The sequence below is a fragment of the Cloeon dipterum genome, chromosome 4, assembly GCF_949628265.1.
Source record: "Cloeon dipterum chromosome 4, ieCloDipt1.1, whole genome shotgun sequence".
In the NCBI taxonomy this organism is placed as follows: domain Eukaryota; kingdom Metazoa; phylum Arthropoda; class Insecta; order Ephemeroptera; family Baetidae; genus Cloeon; species Cloeon dipterum.
This window is the reverse complement of record NC_088789.1, coordinates 14743594-14762170: the sequence shown is the minus strand read 5'-3', so window position 1 is coordinate 14762170 and position 18577 is coordinate 14743594. Positions and strand designations below refer to the sequence as shown.

At 40.7% G+C, this 18577-nt stretch overlaps 3 protein-coding genes across 5 annotated transcripts; 1 reads left to right on the top strand and 2 right to left on the bottom strand.

Annotated features, from left to right (window-relative positions):
* Nucleotides 1–608: 608 nt before the first annotated feature.
* On the bottom strand, nucleotides 609–7540 carry LOC135941902 (glutamyl aminopeptidase-like). 2 transcript variants are annotated; one of them, XM_065487675.1, is made up of 15 exons: nucleotides 7385–7540; nucleotides 6521–6871; nucleotides 6271–6468; nucleotides 4096–4526; nucleotides 3867–4037; nucleotides 3717–3814; nucleotides 3525–3659; nucleotides 3083–3399; nucleotides 2944–3032; nucleotides 2416–2525; nucleotides 2147–2359; nucleotides 2011–2090; nucleotides 1433–1828; nucleotides 1271–1379; nucleotides 609–859 (listed from the first exon to the last, which is right to left on the bottom strand). In XM_065487675.1, exons 2-15 carry the CDS (start codon nucleotides 6865–6867, stop codon nucleotides 704–706), a joined length of 2850 nt encoding a protein of 949 aa, XP_065343747.1. In that variant the 5' UTR covers nucleotides 6868–6871; nucleotides 7385–7540; the 3' UTR covers nucleotides 609–703. The 2 variants fall into 2 exon arrangements, with proteins under 2 accessions (XP_065343747.1, XP_065343748.1); XM_065487676.1 differs by lacking the exons at nucleotides 6271–6468; nucleotides 6521–6871; nucleotides 7385–7540 and adding an exon at nucleotides 4658–5170.
* Nucleotides 7541–8140: 600 nt separating this feature from the next.
* Nucleotides 8141–9347, bottom strand: LOC135941904 (uncharacterized). The gene is made up of 4 exons (XM_065487680.1): nucleotides 9133–9347; nucleotides 8821–8971; nucleotides 8384–8728; nucleotides 8141–8323 (listed from the first exon to the last, which is right to left on the bottom strand). The coding sequence occupies exons 2-4, from the start codon at nucleotides 8965–8967 to the stop codon at nucleotides 8216–8218; spliced, it is 600 nt and encodes a 199-aa protein (XP_065343752.1). The 5' UTR covers nucleotides 8968–8971; nucleotides 9133–9347; the 3' UTR covers nucleotides 8141–8215.
* A 978-nt stretch (nucleotides 9348–10325) lies between these two features.
* Teh4 (tipE homolog 4) lies at nucleotides 10326–17593 on the top strand. 2 transcript variants are annotated; one of them, XM_065487678.1, is made up of 7 exons: nucleotides 10326–10421; nucleotides 12285–12623; nucleotides 13254–13455; nucleotides 13519–13700; nucleotides 13997–14154; nucleotides 14220–14383; nucleotides 15401–17593. In XM_065487678.1, exons 2-7 carry the CDS (start codon nucleotides 12307–12309, stop codon nucleotides 15788–15790), a joined length of 1413 nt encoding a protein of 470 aa, XP_065343750.1. In that variant the 5' UTR covers nucleotides 10326–10421; nucleotides 12285–12306; the 3' UTR covers nucleotides 15791–17593. The 2 variants fall into 2 exon arrangements, with proteins under 2 accessions (XP_065343750.1, XP_065343751.1); XM_065487679.1 differs by lacking the exon at nucleotides 10326–10421 and adding an exon at nucleotides 10639–10760.
* The last annotated feature ends 984 nt before the right edge of the window (nucleotides 17594–18577 follow it).

Here is an 18577-nt window from a genome sequence, read left to right as displayed (position 1 = left end):
TGTAACGAAAAGTGAAAGAACTTTCATACTATTTACTTAATCGCTCTTTCTCGTTAATTATAAAAATTCAGCTATAAATTATATACCTACCAGAAAAACTGATAAACAACTGATTGTTGCAGATGCTAGAGCAAACCTCTAAGTGCGAGAGGTTTTGTTGGAAAGCAATTATAAACACGAGTTCGTTGTACTCTGGAGGCTAATAATAAAAATGGGAGCAATGATTACACTCAACTCTAGCAATGAACTCGATAATGTGTTGCCCAATTCATGACATGTGCTGTTCAAGTGAAAGTTCACTTCTAGACGACGCGTTTGTTTTATTTACCTGCCGCAAGATGAAAGAATAAATGCACCGTCGAGCACATGCATGCACTGATCTTGACTTATGATGTGAAACGGTAGAGAAACCATTTCAAGGAATCTCTTCAAGTTTTGCAACCGCTAGTGCTCCACTTAAGCAGACACAAAGCTTATTTCTTGGCGTTTAAATTAACAAATTCTGCTACCCAACTATGTAGACAAAGATATGTCTCGAGTTTCTTATACAGGCGACTAGAATAGGTTTTAATATTTATTATAATATATCAAATTAAAACCGTGGAAAATTTTAATTGAAAATTAAAAATATGTTTTTTTAATCACGTTAAAAGTTTAAAAAATATGTACAAAAAGATATCATCACAATTTAGCCAAATCCCTATTAAGGGTTTGCACTTGAATAGGTTTCAAGCCATTTTTCAATGTCACTGTAATACAAGCTGACCCACTGAATGTTTGCCTCCACCTTTTCAAGTGCTTGGGCTCTAGCCGATGCTCCAGCTCCTGCGTCAGGGTACTTGGCAAAGAAGTCCTTCATCTGCAACAGAACAAGAATATGGTTTAAGTTCTAATTTATAACACGATTTAAAATGATGGAAATTTACATTGGGAATAGCATCAGAACTTAATTTTAAAAATGGCATAACTCCAGATGTCCTTTAACAGGACGAGCAGCAAAGTGAAATATAGAATATAAAACAAATTTGCTCTTGAGACCCATAGGAACAAAGTAATCCTGCGGGGTGGCGAAAAGATGACCACATTGTGGCCACCTTTGCAGTCATTCGGATCCCATGTTATCTGCTAGGTGGTGTTATTGGGACCCGGCGAGCTCATAGCCCACGCGAGGAGTGCTGACAAAGAGCAGAGGTTTCTCGTAAAATTTCCTCCTTACTGCATTTTCTGATAAGAAACCATTGCCGAAATTCGGTCAAATGTCACTATTTACCTCATCCAATCGAGTTTGAGTGTTGAAATTCTGAGTGATGCGAGGAATTAACCTTCCCAAGCTTCTACTGTTCAAGGTGAATCGATCAACCAAATATTGCCACTGGTCCCTGTAAAAAAATTACTTGTTGGAATCTCTTTAATTGCAAAATTTGAAATTTACCTAACAAAGTTCCAGACAATACTTGAGCCTAGAGGATTATCAGACATGTACTGAAGGACAGAGAAGTAGTCTTGGCCTCGGACGTAGCTTTCATTTTTGGCCCGCTCGAGGTACAGGTTCAAATGGTAAGTACTGGACACGTAGGTCAAGGAAGTCATTAGCTTTAGCTTTTCCTGCGGATCCTTTTCTTTCAAATATCGGGCCCAAACCGTTTCCCAGTTGGTATCTTTATGTCCTTCGCTTTGCATTCCAAAGTTGTACATCTGCTGGCGCACGTTCACGTCTCCTTTTGCGTTTTCATCTGCGATCCAACTTTTGAAGGGCTCCGCGGCACCAGCTAGGCAGTCTGCGTTGTCGCATGAGCAAGCAAGGTTGAGGATTGTCGAGCGAAGGCGTCTGCAGAACGTAATTAAAAATTAATTCTTTTTTATCGGTTAATCTCTCTCAAAACAGCTGATTTCCTGATAGCGAACTACTCGTGAAAACTTGGTGTCTCAATAAAATCACGAGCCTCATTGGAGAAATACCAGTCCCCAGTTTATATTATATGATGTATAATATTTTTAAAATATTTTTACTTCGTAAGATGTGGTTCATCAGCTCCTGCATTCCAAGTAAGTGCGTCATATCGCTCGGCAACAAGATCTTTAGCCAATTTCTGCAAAAATAATTAAATTGAGTCAATACACAGTACATTACAATATGCTATGCAACCTTGAAGTTCAATTCCGCGGGCCGGTCTCGCATAAAAGGCAGCAATTTCAACAGTTTGTTTGCGGCCGTGGACCAGGGCACATAATCTTCTTCTTTCTTAACGTACAGCAGAAGGTCAAGGGCCAAGCTATATTCTACATACTGTCCATCAGCCAAACTGAAAACATCATCTATGAGGGATGACCTGTCGGTGGAATATGTGATGGTTTTGTCCTTGCATGGTAGAGAAGTTAGATTATAAGCTTTAGATAGTAAATAATGCCAACTACATTCAGTGTATTGATGAGTTTTTTCCATGTTTCCACGTCATAATTTACTCGATAGAAGCCAATCTGTCGTGAGTTGAACTTGAAGTTCGGTGTGTCTATGGGAATATTAACTGAAACACAAGAATTTGATTTAATAACTCATTGGATACAATGACATGACAAATATAATATATTTACTGAAAAGAAAAAATAATTTTGAACCGTACATTTGAAAACTTGTGTTGTGTGCAAGATATAAATCTTTTTGTTTTTTCGCTGTGGCGCAATTTAAGCTATACACGAAATATTTGTTATTGCTTTCTTTTTTTTAGCGTTTTATTCCTTGCTGTTTGTAATTTTTTTGACTTTAAAGTATATTTTGGAAAAATGAAAAATTCAAAAGGGAATTTATAAATTTTAAAACTAAATCGTTTTATGCAACACATGCAGATCAGAACATGGAACAGCCAACCTAGAGTTTTGACATACTAACTAACATTAAATTGATGTTGTGCATTTCTAGGAAATTTTATTTTAAAAGAGGTTTACCTGATTGCTGATCTTTCTTTAGCCACTGTTTTTTAGCGTTGTCTTGATCATCGTGCGTAAAATACGTAAGAGGTACTTCCCAAGCGTAGCTGTGAATCAGATGTTAGCAACATTTTAAATTTTAAATGAAGCTGAATACTTGAAAGGCGATGCCTTAGCTGCTGACTTCTTCGCATTGGGAGAGCCAAAGAACCTGGATTGCTTAACTGTGGCAATTTTTGAGGTGGCGTCGTAGCTGACATTTATTAGTGGGAAGCCCATCTGCAAGGTCCATGTGTCCATGACAGTGGCCACATCAATGCCCAGTCCAGCAGTCGAAGCAGCTGCAGTCAATGACTTCCAGAGGTCTTGCGTTACAGCATTGCTATATTTGAAGGTTTTCAGGTATTCAGACACTCCAGTTTGGAAGACCTTCTCCCCAAGTATTCCCTCCAGCATTCGAATCACAGAGCACCCCTGAAATGGAAGATATTGTACAATTTTCACGGACAGATGTATTTTTGTTTATAAAATTATATTATGACAAAGCTTGCTTGACTAGGGCGTCCAAAGCATCGATTCAGTCAAGGAATCTATCGTACCTTGCTATATGTGATTGTGTCAAAAATCTCAGTGATCTGATCCGGGTGAGCAACAGGCTGGATGATTGGGTGGGAGCTGAGCTGGGCGTCTAGCGCCAGAACAGGCTGCAGGTCAGACACCAAAAACTGGTCCAACTGAAAGAAATTCATTGATCTTTCCTTTTCCAGTCTCAATATAGTTGTTAACCTTACCATTTTGTAATCTGATTTGTAATTGTCCAATGCTTTGTACTCCATGAACGAAGCAAAGCCCTCGTTGAGCCAAAGGTCATCCCACCACTTCATTGTCACTGGAGATTTTTATTTTCAATAGTTGACTTATATAATTTAAAATTTAAGTACCTAAGTTTCCAAACCACATGTGGGCTATTTCGTGAGAAATGACTGAACCAACTTGCTGAATATTTGAAATTGCATCGTTCTTTTCATCAACAAGTAGATTCGTCTCACGGAAAGTAATAAGACCCCAGTTCTCCATCGCTCCGGACACAAAATCAGGAATTCCAATCAAATCTAAAAACATTTTTGTAAGTTGAACGCGCACCGTCTGGTAGATAGCTGAAAATTTTACCCAATTTCGGGAGTGGATAGTCAATGCCAAAAAAGGTGATGTAATACTCCACAACGTTTTTGGCAACATCCAGAGGGTACGTCAGCTTCGACTCAGTCAAATCTGGGAATTCTCGCCCATAAACTCGGACGGGGAACTGCTGTCCATTTGAATTTTGTGCAATAGCTTCCTCGTGAGTGAACTCGCTGACTATGAAGACAGCCAGATATGTCGACATTTTCTCTGAGAAATTGAAAGTGACCGTTTCTTCATTTTCTCCTGGGCCTGGTTTTGTGGATTCCACGTTCATATTTGACAGCGCAGACCATTTGTCATTTTCGAACTTAGGCTTGACCAACGAAATCTTGAAGGTGGCTTTCTTGTCTGGTTCGTCAAGGCAAGGAAAAGCACGGCGTGCGTAGGTTGGTTCAAACTTTGATGTTACAAGCTTCCTGCAATCAAATAAAAAATACATATCAAGTCACATTATTGCTTGTTTGTTGACTTATGGATGCACTTGAAATTGCAAAAGAGTATTAAAAGATATATTATCATTTTATCATAACAATTTGTTTTTGGGCACCTAAAATCGCCCTGATGGTCCTTGTACTGTGAGGCGTAGAACCCAACAATGTCCGGCTTTTTCAAGCTGCCAGAGAAATTCAGATTGACAGTCAAATCCCCCGCCTGGAAGCCCTGCTCTTGGTTCGTTGGTAGCATCACGAAAAACTGGTTCTTTGGGGCCGGGAAAGCATCCCTGAGAGCAATCTGCTTTCCAGCCGCTTCCAACTTGGCACCGTTGATGACCAGGTCGACCTGATGAACGGCCAGGTACGGCAGAGGCTCGGCCAGGTGCAGGTCGAGGCGCACGCGACCTTCGAAGGTGTCGTCTTGCAATTTGGGATGTAAGAAGAGTTCATAGTGCTTGACCGAAAGGCTGCTCGGTAGCCGGTATTCCTTGTCCCAAGATGCAGACATGTTGTGGACACTCCGCCGGATGACTGCGGACGTGGCTGACCACAAAGAGCGGAGGAAAATCTTGCCGGCTGGCTAACAACGGAGAGTTTCAAGTGTATATAAGACCAATGACGATAAGATAAAACAGCGACGATGGACAGCTGCACTGATAGTTGTTGTTGTGCTGTGCACAGCTGTGTGTGCTCTTCTCTCCTTGCTTTTTGTTGAAGTGTTCTGTCGGCCAGTCACGTGCGAGAGTGACGTAAAAATAGTTGCTCCAATCATCTCCCATGGCTGTTCGTGGCGCCAAACTCAACAATCGATTAAAACATGGAGAGAATGGCGAGACACGTGCCTTTCTCATAACAAAAATTTGGGATTTGGGGTTCCTGATTAAAACTTTATCCTGGACACATACATTTTGGAGTTTCATTTTCCTTTCCAAGAATGTATAGTGACAAACGGTCGGTTGGACGGCGTATACTCAGCCGTTGTTAGTTAGAATAAATTGCTAATTTATTACAATTTTCTGCGCAGTATTTTAATTATACGACTGGATTTGGTGTCTGGCTTCAATCGACAAAGCTTATCTCAGTGCGATTAATTAAGTTGAGGATTAGAAATGGTACAGAAATGCAACACCTTAATGAATTTTGTAATTTCTAGAACTATCTGAGCTCAAGCAAAAATGAAATCGTCTCTTGCGAGAGGCCGTGATTTTCACAAATGAGAGAACCATGACGATGACCGCGCTTCAGTCTTCCTTTATTTAATCTTAATGGGCATTCAAGCTGGCAAGCATTAATTAAGCTTTCAATTTCGTTCCATTAACTTCAAAAATATTGTAATTTTATGTTCTACTTGTGTCTGAATGTTGATAATTTTCTTCCATATATACCATTAACTAACTTAGAATTAATTTCTCATAAAAATACTAGAAATATTTGAGTCAAAATTGTCCTATTTATGGTATTTATGGATGAATTATAGATAAATCATGCAAGTTGCTTTTAGTATCAAAGAGGAGATGCATTGACGATTCTTCAATTCCTCAAAATATAATATTATGAGAGAAATGGCTTATTAAAATTCTTTGATATTTTCCAAAAGTGAAAGGAAAATATTGGAATGAACAAGTCTCTGTAATTGTAACCAAATGGCGCACTTGATAGCTACCAATTTATAGTTGTTGATTGATAACCCGTTAAAATTATAAAATAAGTCAAAACAGAGTCTTACCTTTTCTCTTCAGATCCAGATTGAGAAACAGCATATTCCGAGGAGTAGATTCCAACCAACTCGGGTTGATCAAGTGACCCGCTAAATTCCAAGCTCACTTTGTATTTTCCAGGTGCGAGTGCCTCTTTCGGCAAAATGACGAAAAACTCGTTTTCAGGTACTTCAAGATACGAAGCGACCTCAATGTTCCGCAAAACCCTGGAAAATATAATTTCAGTAAAATAGTTTTCTAAAATGTGCAAAATGAGACCTTCCGTTTATTTTATCCACAGAAGCAATAGTTGGGTTGGTGATGGCGAGGCCCTTTTGGTGAATCGGCAAGTAATTAAGGCTGCCACCATTTATGTCCACGTACAAAAACATTGATCCCGTAAACTTGCTAGTCTCCATGTTTGGATGTATGTTGACAACATAGTAATCTGGAATTAGCTGCTCCGGAAGGCGGTAGTTGGTTTTCCACGGTTCTTCGGGATTTTTGTTGTTCAACTCATCAGAGAGGCGAGCCACTTCCACAGCCAACACAATGACGGCAACAGCGAGGCCAAATATCACGATTCCACCGACGACGTACTTCAGATAGTGCTTTTTAAACGACATTGTGCTAAAAACAGGGGGAAAATGTCGCATAGAGTTCAAAATATTTTTAATAAGACAAGTGTTTTTAAAATTATTAATATTCTTTTTGGTGTAAAGACTGCATGCGAGCGTTTTATCATTTTGGGGATTTTTCAACTGTGACTGATTGTGATGCACGTAAATTTACGTGACGCGCTAATTTCATTCCCAAGAACTCAAAGCAATTAAAAAATAAAGTGATTGATACGGATGGTTCGTGTGCCATAGACAAGCACGATAAGCATAACGAGATTAAAATACACGTCAAAAGCAATGATGGCCGCAGTTACTGTTTGATTAGTAATATTTCCTTGTGAAGCATTAATTTACATTTATTATTACGTTTAAAACGTCCTGTAAGCAGCATTTTTAATTGTTAAGTAAGTGATTCATTTCAAAAATATACTTCTAATCAAAAATACTATATGATTAGGTGAAATTAAATGCTGGTGTGATAATTATCAACGCGATAGAAAGAAAATCGAAATAAATTACCAACCTGCCTGAGCAGTCCTGCTGGACTAACCTTTGCTGGAGCTGCGACACGAGTGCGCACTGCCGTCGGGCGTGCAACAATTTTTTTGGTTAATCAAATCAGGCGCGGACGGCCAGCGCCACTGATAGAGCGACAGGCGGCGCAGATAAAGAAAATCACTTTTAATTCACTCTGCGCGCTGAAAGATATACCGGCGCCTGCTGATGGCCACTGCTTACTTGGCGCAGGCCCCCTCCTTTCCGCGGCCTCTCATTCAATCACTCATAAGCGCGAGAGCTATAATAATTGCACTCGCTATGCATTCTTAGAATAGCAGCGCAGAGACTCAATTTAACCTTATTCGCGTCCAGCGACCGATTTCACTTTGCACTACTCTTCGCGCGAACACTGCGGCACAAAGGCCCGTCTCCCAGAATTGATAATGATATGATAGCAAGCGGTGCTCGCGGTTCGCGACCATGGGGGAGAGAATGAGCAGCGCGCTAGATGAAATAAAGTGTGTAATAGATTTTGACTGATTAAAAAACAAAGTCGTCAAATTTCTAATAACTGCTTTCCCCGCTTTCCAATCGAGCGACTGGTCTCTCAATGTCCCTCCACTGCTGGGGATTTTTTTCGTAGCCAATTCAGTTGAGCAACTTGAGGTCGCATTCGAGGTGAACAATTGGCTGGCCCAGCTGAGCTGACAATGAGCGAATCCGCTGTGCGGCCGACTCTATCGGGCCCTACTTTGCACAGGATGCTAGCAAAACGCATGGATAGGGATTAAACGACTCAGTCAATTTATTGGAAAATCCAGAAGAACAAAGTTAGGAAACAAATAACGAGGGATTCTCAGTCGCAGATGATTAAATTCTTTAAGTTTTCTGCAGACTCTTGAACGCACTTATCGTTTTCCCGCTGACTTTGGTTGGCGAGCTCTTCCTTCATGGCCTCCAGCTCCTGCAAAATAAAAAAAAAACCTGGCTTAAATTTACAATCGAGGACCAAAATTCTTCATACCTTGAGGGCAGCATTAAGCTGTCCCCGGGCCTGGTCCTCGCCCTTGAGGCAGACGACCTGCACCTGCATGGCCACCTCAAACTTTGATTTGAGTTCGTTGACATCTCGCTGCGCATTCAGCCTCAGCTGGTTGGCTTTCTCCAGAGAAAGGCGCAAGGAGAGCACCTCCTCCTGCAAGCGCTGGCAGGTCGCGTTGGACAGCGCCAGCGAGCTGCTCAAGCCCTTCAGCTGGCCATTCACACTCATGTTCTGCAAACGGAGAATGCTGTTCTCCAGCTGCAGCTTTTGGATTTCAGCCACGCTCAATGCAATGTGGCTCTCGTTTTTAGCCTCAAAGCTCTGCATCTGAAGATTTCAAACGACAAAATTTTAAATTACAAAATGCAAAGATTATTTGAAAAAATATTAACGTTCTGGAAAATATCCGTCGTACTTACTTGTTTTAGTCTTATTTCAGTTTGCCGGAGCTTAATGATGAGCTCATTGTTGACAACCTCATGCACCTGCAGGTTGCTGATAGGCGGCATATCGAGTTCAAACGGAGGAATTTCGGCCAAAGCGTCTAAATCCACAGGCCCGCTCATTGTGCTGAAAATTAGTTCCTATAAAAATAAATGATAGTAAATCCACACTGGAGGGATATAATTATATACTATCTGGCACACTCTGCGAAAGATCAAAAGATGCACAGTTCTCGGATTCCCTTTGAGGGTGCACGAGTGTTTATTCACCTTTTTAATTTTTCTCACCTGTATAGAGCAAGCAGTTGCAGTTGTGAAATTAATTTATACGTCACCGTGTGGAGCAAAGAGGCAACTGAAGTACTGCTTTTCACATCGGGGACACAAAAATCTGCGGCATCTGGCTATACATAGAAGCAGCAGCGCAACTTGCATGAAGTTGGAAAAAATACACATAGCAAGTTTGTCGTGTTTGCACTGCGAAGAATTCCACTCCTTTTGACTGTTCCTTCGAAAACATATCGTTTGACAGATAATATATCACATTTAAGAATTTCAAGAGATATACAAATTCAGAAAATTTATCCATGCGGACAGCAAATAAATGCCCTTTACTTTTGAAATTCCACTGCACTACTAAAATAAATAACTTTGCTAGAACATTTCACAGCTTTTTTTTAGCAATTTTTCATCAATTGATTTTTAAATCAAGTCAAAAAGCAAATCATTGCAATGGCACTTTTTGTCAGAAATACCGTTACTTTTTGTGAAACTATTTTTGGAGAGGAGAGGGGGTTGAGTTGTGTCTCAGTTTAGTTCAGTCTTTTACGTAATCTAAAAATTTGGAAATTTCATTTTATTTGCAATCTTTTCATTCAAATCAGTATCTTATCTGACAGACGTGTGGTGAAATACATCTGTTGATTGTCACCATTGTTAGACGCTAATTTGATAAAAGGAGTGTTTTCCAGGAGAGATTTGTGATCGTCTGCAACCAAATCACAGAATATTTCTGTTCTGAAAATTAAAAAATAATTATTGAGTGAGTGCTTTTCAAAGGGATTTTAATTATTTTCCACTCGCTCATCATTTTCGAGCCCCGGCATTAAACACGCCACAGAACATTAATGGCTTAAAAGAATATCTACTGTACACCCTCGCAATAAAAAGCCGGGGTCGCGAGAAATTTGCATGCGTACGCTCGTAAACGCCTATAAATTCTTTTCGGCAGGGATCAGTCTAGTTAAAATTCTCGAGAGCGGCCACGAAAGGGGCTCTTTCGATTAGGGTTAGGCCGGCCGCGTATTCCGCACTGCAGGGCTGCATAAGCTGCAGGCGCGTTTGGATAAATCATGAGGCGCGCACGGCGGTTTTGGCGCGCCAACTGGCGGAGCCCCGAAAGTCGCTCTCGCACGCACGCTATTAACTGCATCAGAGGGTGGCTTTGGCAGGGGAGGATGCGTTCCACGCGCGGGGGTGCGCTTGCGCCAATTGCGACTGGAAACGCGCATGCAAAAGGATCAATCTTGCCCAGCCAGTGTGTGTCACAGGGAAGAGGAGCTGCCCAAACAAATCGCGTAAGTGCACCACTCTTTTTTGCCCCGAATTTTGCCCCAGCGTCTCACTTTCCGCCCCTATTTTCCAATTGTTGACCGAGATTTCACGATTCGACCGTCAGAATCGCGAATTTCGTGCGAAATTTGCGCTTTTTGCGAGCAACAGTCGGCTAACAACAACAACACGACATATTCGCTGATTTTGAGGCTGTTGGTAGCAGTTGCTCAAGCCAGTTGCGGAGATGTTCGAGAGATAATTAGCTTGTTTGTGAAGTAGTGGCACTGCTGGGGTTAATTGGACGTGACAACGCCATAAAAGCAAACGTATTCCAGCGCGTGTTCTCTCATTCGTTTAGACAGGTATGCATATTACGTATGTGTGTGTGTATGCGCGCGCGTTATTGTGCCAGCCGATAAGATCGGAACAAGTGCACAGTCGCCTATCATAAAAGTGGGCTTAGCATATATTATAGTTCACGTTGTATGGCATGCACGCGCTTTTATTTGGGCTGCTGCACTTAATTTGTGTATATCCACATCAGATTAATAGTAAAATTAACTACTGTTATAATTTTAAAAGGTTGTCACTTTTGGTGGCAAACGTTTTTTCTGATAAACAGGTCTTTAAGAAGCCTCCGAATAAACGCCTGCGTGGCTGTTGGACACCAATATTTATGTAATTGGCGCTTTCGAAGCCGTAAAGGGGCCGCAGGCTGAACAAACAAACAGCATGGTCGATCCAGCAGCAGACGTTTGTCCGGCGTGCTGGCTGAATCATCCTGCGGGGGTGGATTTTCCATCGATGCACGTTCGCTAACATGCGACTCTCCGAGGACTGGAAATCGATGTCGGGGTCTGTGTGTTAAGGGTGTTGCGTCGCAGATAGAAATAGGGGCTGGGGCAGAAATAGCGTGCGCTCGCCCGCTCGCTCATAGAATTGTTTTTAAGATGCGCACCGAGAAATGTAGGGAGTGCCCCGGCGTTCGAGGACGACGGAATGCCCACCTGTGTGGAAAATATCATTGTCGGCGCGGACATTGATCCGAGGGCGAGTGCATGTCGTTTGACTGTCATCCCCCAGGGATGACACCAATGATTGTGATTACTATTTCAACATCGGCGTACGTGACCTCTTTGTACGCCATTCTAAAGAGTATGCTAATTGGAGCAGCTCTTCCGTGCCATACAAAATAATGAATAGGACCCTAATTAACTTGACTTGACGAGTACATGAAAACTTCAATTAAAGGAAAAACAATTACATGATTAATTTATGCAAAGTGCATTGTGGGGAGGAATATAAAGCTTAAAATATATATCAAGACTATAAAGAGCTCTAGTCATGACTGTCAAAGAGTAACAAAATGTTAAGGGCAGTAAAATTCAAAGACTTTAAAACAACGGAGAGAAGCCCGATTTTAATATATAAATCAGGAATACTTTCCCCAAATGAAAATAGCTTCAATTTATATAGAAAACTTTTGGGTCCTTCACAAGTTGCAAGTCACGTAAAATGTTATTTTAATTTTTAGAACCAAAACCTCCAGCAATAATTACTGTATTTATTTGAGCGAACAGCGTATTTTTGAAAAGGAAGAGCTAAAATCAAAATGAAGCGATCTAGATTCGAAATTGATGTTGAAAAGTGGCATCAAGTGAAATGGGATATTTAATCATTATTCAGTTCAGCTGTATTCCCCACGTCCATAAAAATATTCACTGTACGAAGACATCGATATTCAGTAAAAACTGACACACCAAACATTTAAGGAAGATAACACAACAAATATGCGCAATTTCATATTTATCCAAACTCATTTTAATTATATTATAAAATTAGAAACTAAAAAGGATGATTATTCTAAAAAATAAAACTTTTTGCAGGTGAGAGCAGGCGACGCGGAGCATGGGCCGCAAGAAAGGGGCGCCGAGGATCGTGCCGGAGCAGGACAGCAGGATCTGCGCGTCTATCTGCGTGTGCCAACTGATCGCGGTGCTGAGCAGCGTGTCAATTGTGTACCTGTCCGTGGCCGTGTACGCGCCGGCCGTGCGCCTCCTCGAGTCCGGCTATGACACCCAGCCGGCCATGTGCCAAACCAGGGAGCTCTACTGGGGCTTGACCCTTGGCGATTGGTCGTCCTGCGGAGAGTGGTGTTTGTCTAAGAGCTCGCCGCCCTATCCCCAGATTCACGTAATCGTCCGGAGGAATGGAACCACGATCAGGTCATTAAGATATTTTTAGACATTTACAATGCCAAATATTTTGAAGTCAGATTAGGGGACGCATAATATATTTTCAGTTGGATCGATCCGCTGGTTCTTAGGGAAATGGCAACTCTCCAGTGGCTGATTTACGCGATCCAGTATTGATTCAAACACTCCCCCGCGCTTAACGTGTCATGTCTTGATTGATGGTTATAGTCTTACTGCCCCTGAAGCTCAACATTTACAGTCACCCTTTGACGCTGATAGAGGGACTCGAATTTGAGCATTGCCATTAACAAGTCTGATGTAATGAATAATTCCATTAACATTCGTAATAAAAGTACCATTTTATGATTTTGTTGAAACAGACACCCTTGCTTTACGATGCTTTTATCCTGATCAAAAAGAACGAAAATTTAGAGATAAAGGCTTAAGTAAATTGAAATCTTTTAGATTATTTACGATTTCTTTAATCCTACAATATTTTGATCATGTCACTGCTGTTTGACGAGCTATTTACGTTTTGCGGTGTTAAGAGATAAAAAATGCGGTCATTGATTAGTACAATTTTGTGTAGCGTAATTTAAGTTTTTGACTTTTTCCTATAAGATTTTATTAAATTTTTAATCTTGATCAAATTCAAAACAGGCTGGAAAACTGCACGCGGCCTGCGAACGTGGCCTGTCCTCCGGCGGATGAGGAGTCACTGCGCAAGTACAATTGCAACCAGGACGGCGAGTGCGAAACCATCACCGGCGTCTTCAGTTGCAAGAGGGGACACTGTGCCAACTTGTCCGAAATATACAGCTGCCAGACAGTCGCGGACGGCAACTTCATCGACGCTGACAGGGTGAGTTCTCATTCAGCCGAGGCGAGTGAAATATTACAATAAAAATCGATGTCCTTCCCTCAGGATAATTTAAAGCTGAACGGCTTCTTCGAGTGCCAGAAAAGTAGATGCAGGCAGATCAAGAAAACGCCGTTCCACTGCGATAGATACTGCCCGCGCATCACGACCTTTGGCATCAACGTGCTGCTTTTCCACGGGGATATCGTTCTGACCGCCGAGTGTAGCAAGGGATACACCGTGATCGAGTGAGCAGTTGAAATATTTTTGTACACAATTTTTAAAGGCAATCAAAGCTTATATTCTTCAAGAAATTTTAATCTGTAAAATATAAAAAAACCTGAGGGTGGAGTAATTAAAAAAATTATAGTACGATTACAGTCAGGCTTGCTTGGCCAAAAAAACGAGCTGTACGCTTCAAAAAATGGTGATAATATTTTCACTGCAATTAATGCCTTTTTAGCAAGCAGTGCTGTAGTATTTTTTTAATTTCCATCTTTTTCGAAATAAACCTTGGATTATAATTCATTTATATGCTTTAAAGGGACCCTGAACCTGACCCTGCCAAGCAGAAACCACCAGAGGAGCAGCTGATGTGGACGCCAGACAAGGGCGTGTTCCTGGCCGCTTGCATGAAGGCTGAGAAATCGGCGGGGCATGTCAACAATGTCCACAACATCACCGCCCTCGATTGCACTAATGGTCGGTGTTCCTTTTAAAATCCATCCCTATACGGTTGAAAAGTAACGCGGATTTTAATTTCGAAGGCACTGTGGTGCCTGAGGAAAAGTTGCCGGCACATTACATGAACTTCACTTATCTCTGGGCGTTGTTCGAAGAGGCCCAAACGTACAAAGTAGACCCTGAGCTGCCTCCACCGCAGAACGATCTCATCATTTACAACAGTACCAGGCTTATGATCAACTTGGACGTGAGTTTATTTTTTTTAGATCATTTTCTACGGATCAGTGTTCAGTAAAGAACCAAACATATCAATAAATAATAAGAAAACTTAATTAGGGATGTCAAGATCTTTATTTTACAGAGGTACAGTAACTTTTGGACAAGTTTTAAGAAAAATTTTACAGATCAATATTTCTTGCAGTAATTGTTGATAGATGCCAGTGAAGGCAGAAGCACACGAGGTAGTCCTATTTTTTCTGTTGAAATTAAATTCAGCTTTCCCTGTGCATATCGAGCTGCTTATTTTCCCGTATATCTACAGAAATATCCTGAGTTGGGCATTTCTGTAGAAATAAGGGGAAAATAAACTGCTTGATACACTGAGGAAGATGTATTTACTATAAACCGAAAAATTTATGAATCAATTAAAGTTATCAAAGATTTTCTCAATGTGTATTTGATCATGATCAAATATTATATTACACGGGAAACTGTTGTTTTGGCCAGTCAGAAATGGATTTACCTGCGAATAAATCATCTCTGCAGAAAATATCAAAAAGGGAATCCTCTGCAGTGTGCTCTTTGGGCGGAGTACTGCTGAAGAGACTTGAGAGGCCACGTAATTTTTCTTTTCAATTTTTTACCATCATTTTTACAATGAATGGCTTCTTTTTTTCTTTTTGATGGTTCCCAGAAGGTTATTTCCGATTTCAAATTTGATCTCACTTCCTCAAATCGCTTTTAATTCTTATTTTCGTTACAATCAAACGCGCATGAAAAGTCTGGGGCATGATTTCCCCATTTTAGAAATACAAGGCACCCTAAAATATCATGTAAAAAATAACTAAGGACATAGAGAGTAATTTTCATTCATTGCAACTTTCCCAATGAGTTTCGCTTACCTTTTGTTGACTTGTTTCTGCGGCGATATGCAACAAGAGTTACTTCTCCATTGTGCCGGTTGCATACTCATCCGCTTCAAGTGCACTCTCTCGGTCCGATTCGTGTGACGATTTGAAACGACTTGTCTGTCTTGCGATTTCAGGGCTGTGTAAACACTCTGAGGGACGAGTGCAGGGACTTTGTGAAGAGCCACGGCAAGGACGGCACCAACCACACCGGCCAGTCGCGCTTCTTGTGCTTTTACCACAAGACCGATCAGCTGTACTCGCTGGCACGCTACGATCTGGAGCGGACCAAGCTGGAGCTGATCCTCTTCGTCACCATCCCCTTCGTGCTGGCAGTCGTGTCGTGCACGTCGCTGATCGTGTGCACCAAGGTGGTCAAGGTCGGCGACGACGCCAAGATGCGAGTCAAGTGCAGAGGGTGCTGCGGCGGCAACGAGCCACCCACCAACAACAAGGACGTGGAGAGCAGCCAGCTGCAACAGGAGGACAAGCACGAGGACAGTGCCGACCCGACGGACGACGAGTAGACACATCTCGCTGCGTCTGCCCATAAACGAACAGTGTCACGGCAATCAGCGGCAAGTTAGCAGTAGCGCGTTCCCAGACTAGCCCTATCAAGCTCTATCGTTCCACCTATTCTATTTCTACGCTCGCACCGATTTACCCGTTATTCAGATTTAGTACTGTCTCGTGGACGGTACTCGTTTATCCTGCCAGATTTGAGCTAAAATTCTAAAATAATTATATATATTCTTATTTACAACAAACACCTTGATCAGAAAATCATGAAATTTTTGGTGCCATCCAAATATGATGAATTTTAATTTTAAATTTTTTAAGCAATCTGAGGAAATCGCTCGAGTCTTGCACGTTTTTAAGCAATATATTTACCCTAACTTTACTCCTATCTCCTCTTCTAACGATTTGAACTCACCCTCACCACTTCACCCTTCACAAAAGTACCCCAGTGTTTTTGATTTCCCCTTTCACCCTTTAACTCTTGGAGCGAGTGAAAAAATGCCGTCAGACGAATTTTCTCTTTGTTCCTCATTGCACTGTGCAGTGTTTCGGACCAATATTTTATATTGTCATATCATCACAGATACGCGTCACACTTAATGTTGTTCACCAGGAGCAGAGGAAACAAAATTTAATGAAACGAGGCTTGCATTTCCACTGGTGCACTATTCATTATTGACACTCGCACTTTCATACCAGGGCGTGTTTCAGCAACAAATGTTTGTCTCTTTCAGCATCTCACGGGCACTCTAAATGCAAATGCACGCCCCCATCCATCATGCAAACCATACTCGCAACGTAATATATATTTTTTCTCACACTCCATTATATATACAGATTTGAAACTATGCTGTTCAGTCACACCAAGCTCGTAATTTCAGGGACGAACTCACGTCTGCAGGTTGCAGAAAGTATTTCAAATTAAAACGAGCTTGGGGCCTAAACTGATCAATTCAAATAGCACGAAAAAAAAACAAATTGGCCAAATTCAAAAATTATTCACGTGTGTTAGTTGTAGAGCAGTTAGTCACATATGTAAACAGAGAACATTTCTTCACATTTTTTTGCGCGCTAAGTCACCATTGGTAGCATATACAATAAACTAACATCTATCGGAATAATTCGATCCCAACCAGTTCAAATATTAGACGAAGTTGAAGCTTTCGTGAAAAATATTATATCCATCACTCTCTGTCACTTTTGAAACTCTCATGCCGGTAGTCCGATCAATCCCTTGCAAAAGTTTGCCAAATACATAATTTTACTACAACGTTACGACGACGCGATTTCTCTCACAAGCCAGCGCGATTCACCACAAATGTTTGTGTCTTTCCACAAGAAATGTCCTCAACAAAATAAGAAAAATACCAAATGAGCTGTGTATGTGTTCTCTATTGATGTGTTACTACATTTAACTTTAAAAATGCTATACATGTTATGTAAATACCGATAAACCGTGTGCAAAATATAATTATTGCAAACCATAAAACAGATCGAGAGCACAGGCCGGAAGTGACAAATCAAAAATTCAAATATTGAGACAGAAGTAAAAGAGATCAAAAGTCGGCAAAAATAGGAAGATTGAAATTTTCCAACGCTCGGGAAGCTGCAGAAAATATTGGATTCGCGTGCAATATTGACTTATTCATTCTTTGAAGCTAACAAATTTGCACATGTTAAATAGTTAATATGTTAAAAAGCAACCAAAGCTTCGTGTTTGTACAAAGTGACTGTAACTGTACCATAATTGATGTTCTTGTGTGCCTTCTGTACCAGTATGTATTTGAAATAAACCATAATTTTATGATAAATACTAGCTGAAATTTCTTTGGGTATTGGATGTGTCCACACTTTAGGCTTGAAAAGAGTAAAATGATTTTTCAAAAAATCTAACTTTAACATCTGAACCATCTGAACTCTATTTTCAACCAACTATTGCTATATATTCAAGCAATAAAATTAATTATCTGGTAACATATTTAAAATTAAAAATATAACAGCTCTACCTTTTTTCAAAGTTGGGAGTGAATTCACAGTATTAACGGTCATATCAATAGTAGTCTTTCACAGGACGTGCTCATCCATTATTGCTGAGTGTGCAGTCCCAAATTATTCGTTTGCAAGGTTGTTTGGCGCAAAAAGTTCGTTCTTCGCATATTGTTTGAGCAGCACTACGCATTTCTCTCTTACAGTCAGCATCCCATGAATAACTAAAGAACTTTAAATATTTGGCAATGTTGTAACTTGTAATCTGCAATGCAAAATTGGCTCAGACTAGTGATAATGAATCTACAGTTAGTCAGACGGAAAAAATAATTCCTCCTCAGTAAATAAAAATGGGATGCACCAAAATCTTAAACCATTTGGGGAGACGTCGATTTTCATTAACTCTTCACAATGAAACACAAAATTAAATGCTTCAAAAATAAAAACTCAACCCTTTGTCCGATGTTCCTGGTAATCGCCGCTGCCACAGCGATTTATTTACTTTTCAACAAGTTGCGGCGTCGCACAGAAGCACCCGCTAGTTCATGAAAGGCACCTGCTGACCTGCTTGATATTTGGGATCCTTCCAAATTGATGGAAGATTTTTTTTAATTCGAGTCGCATTTTTAAATTTCAAGATATATTAATGGACAAAATAAATCTAACATGACATATTTGTTTTATTTTATCTTTTGTCAAAGTTTTATTGACATAACAAATTCACGGTCTGTGAACATTCTAGATGTTGGCATATCTTCTGTTACTTTTTCATGAAGTGCTTCGCTGGATGGTGCATAATTCAAGAATAT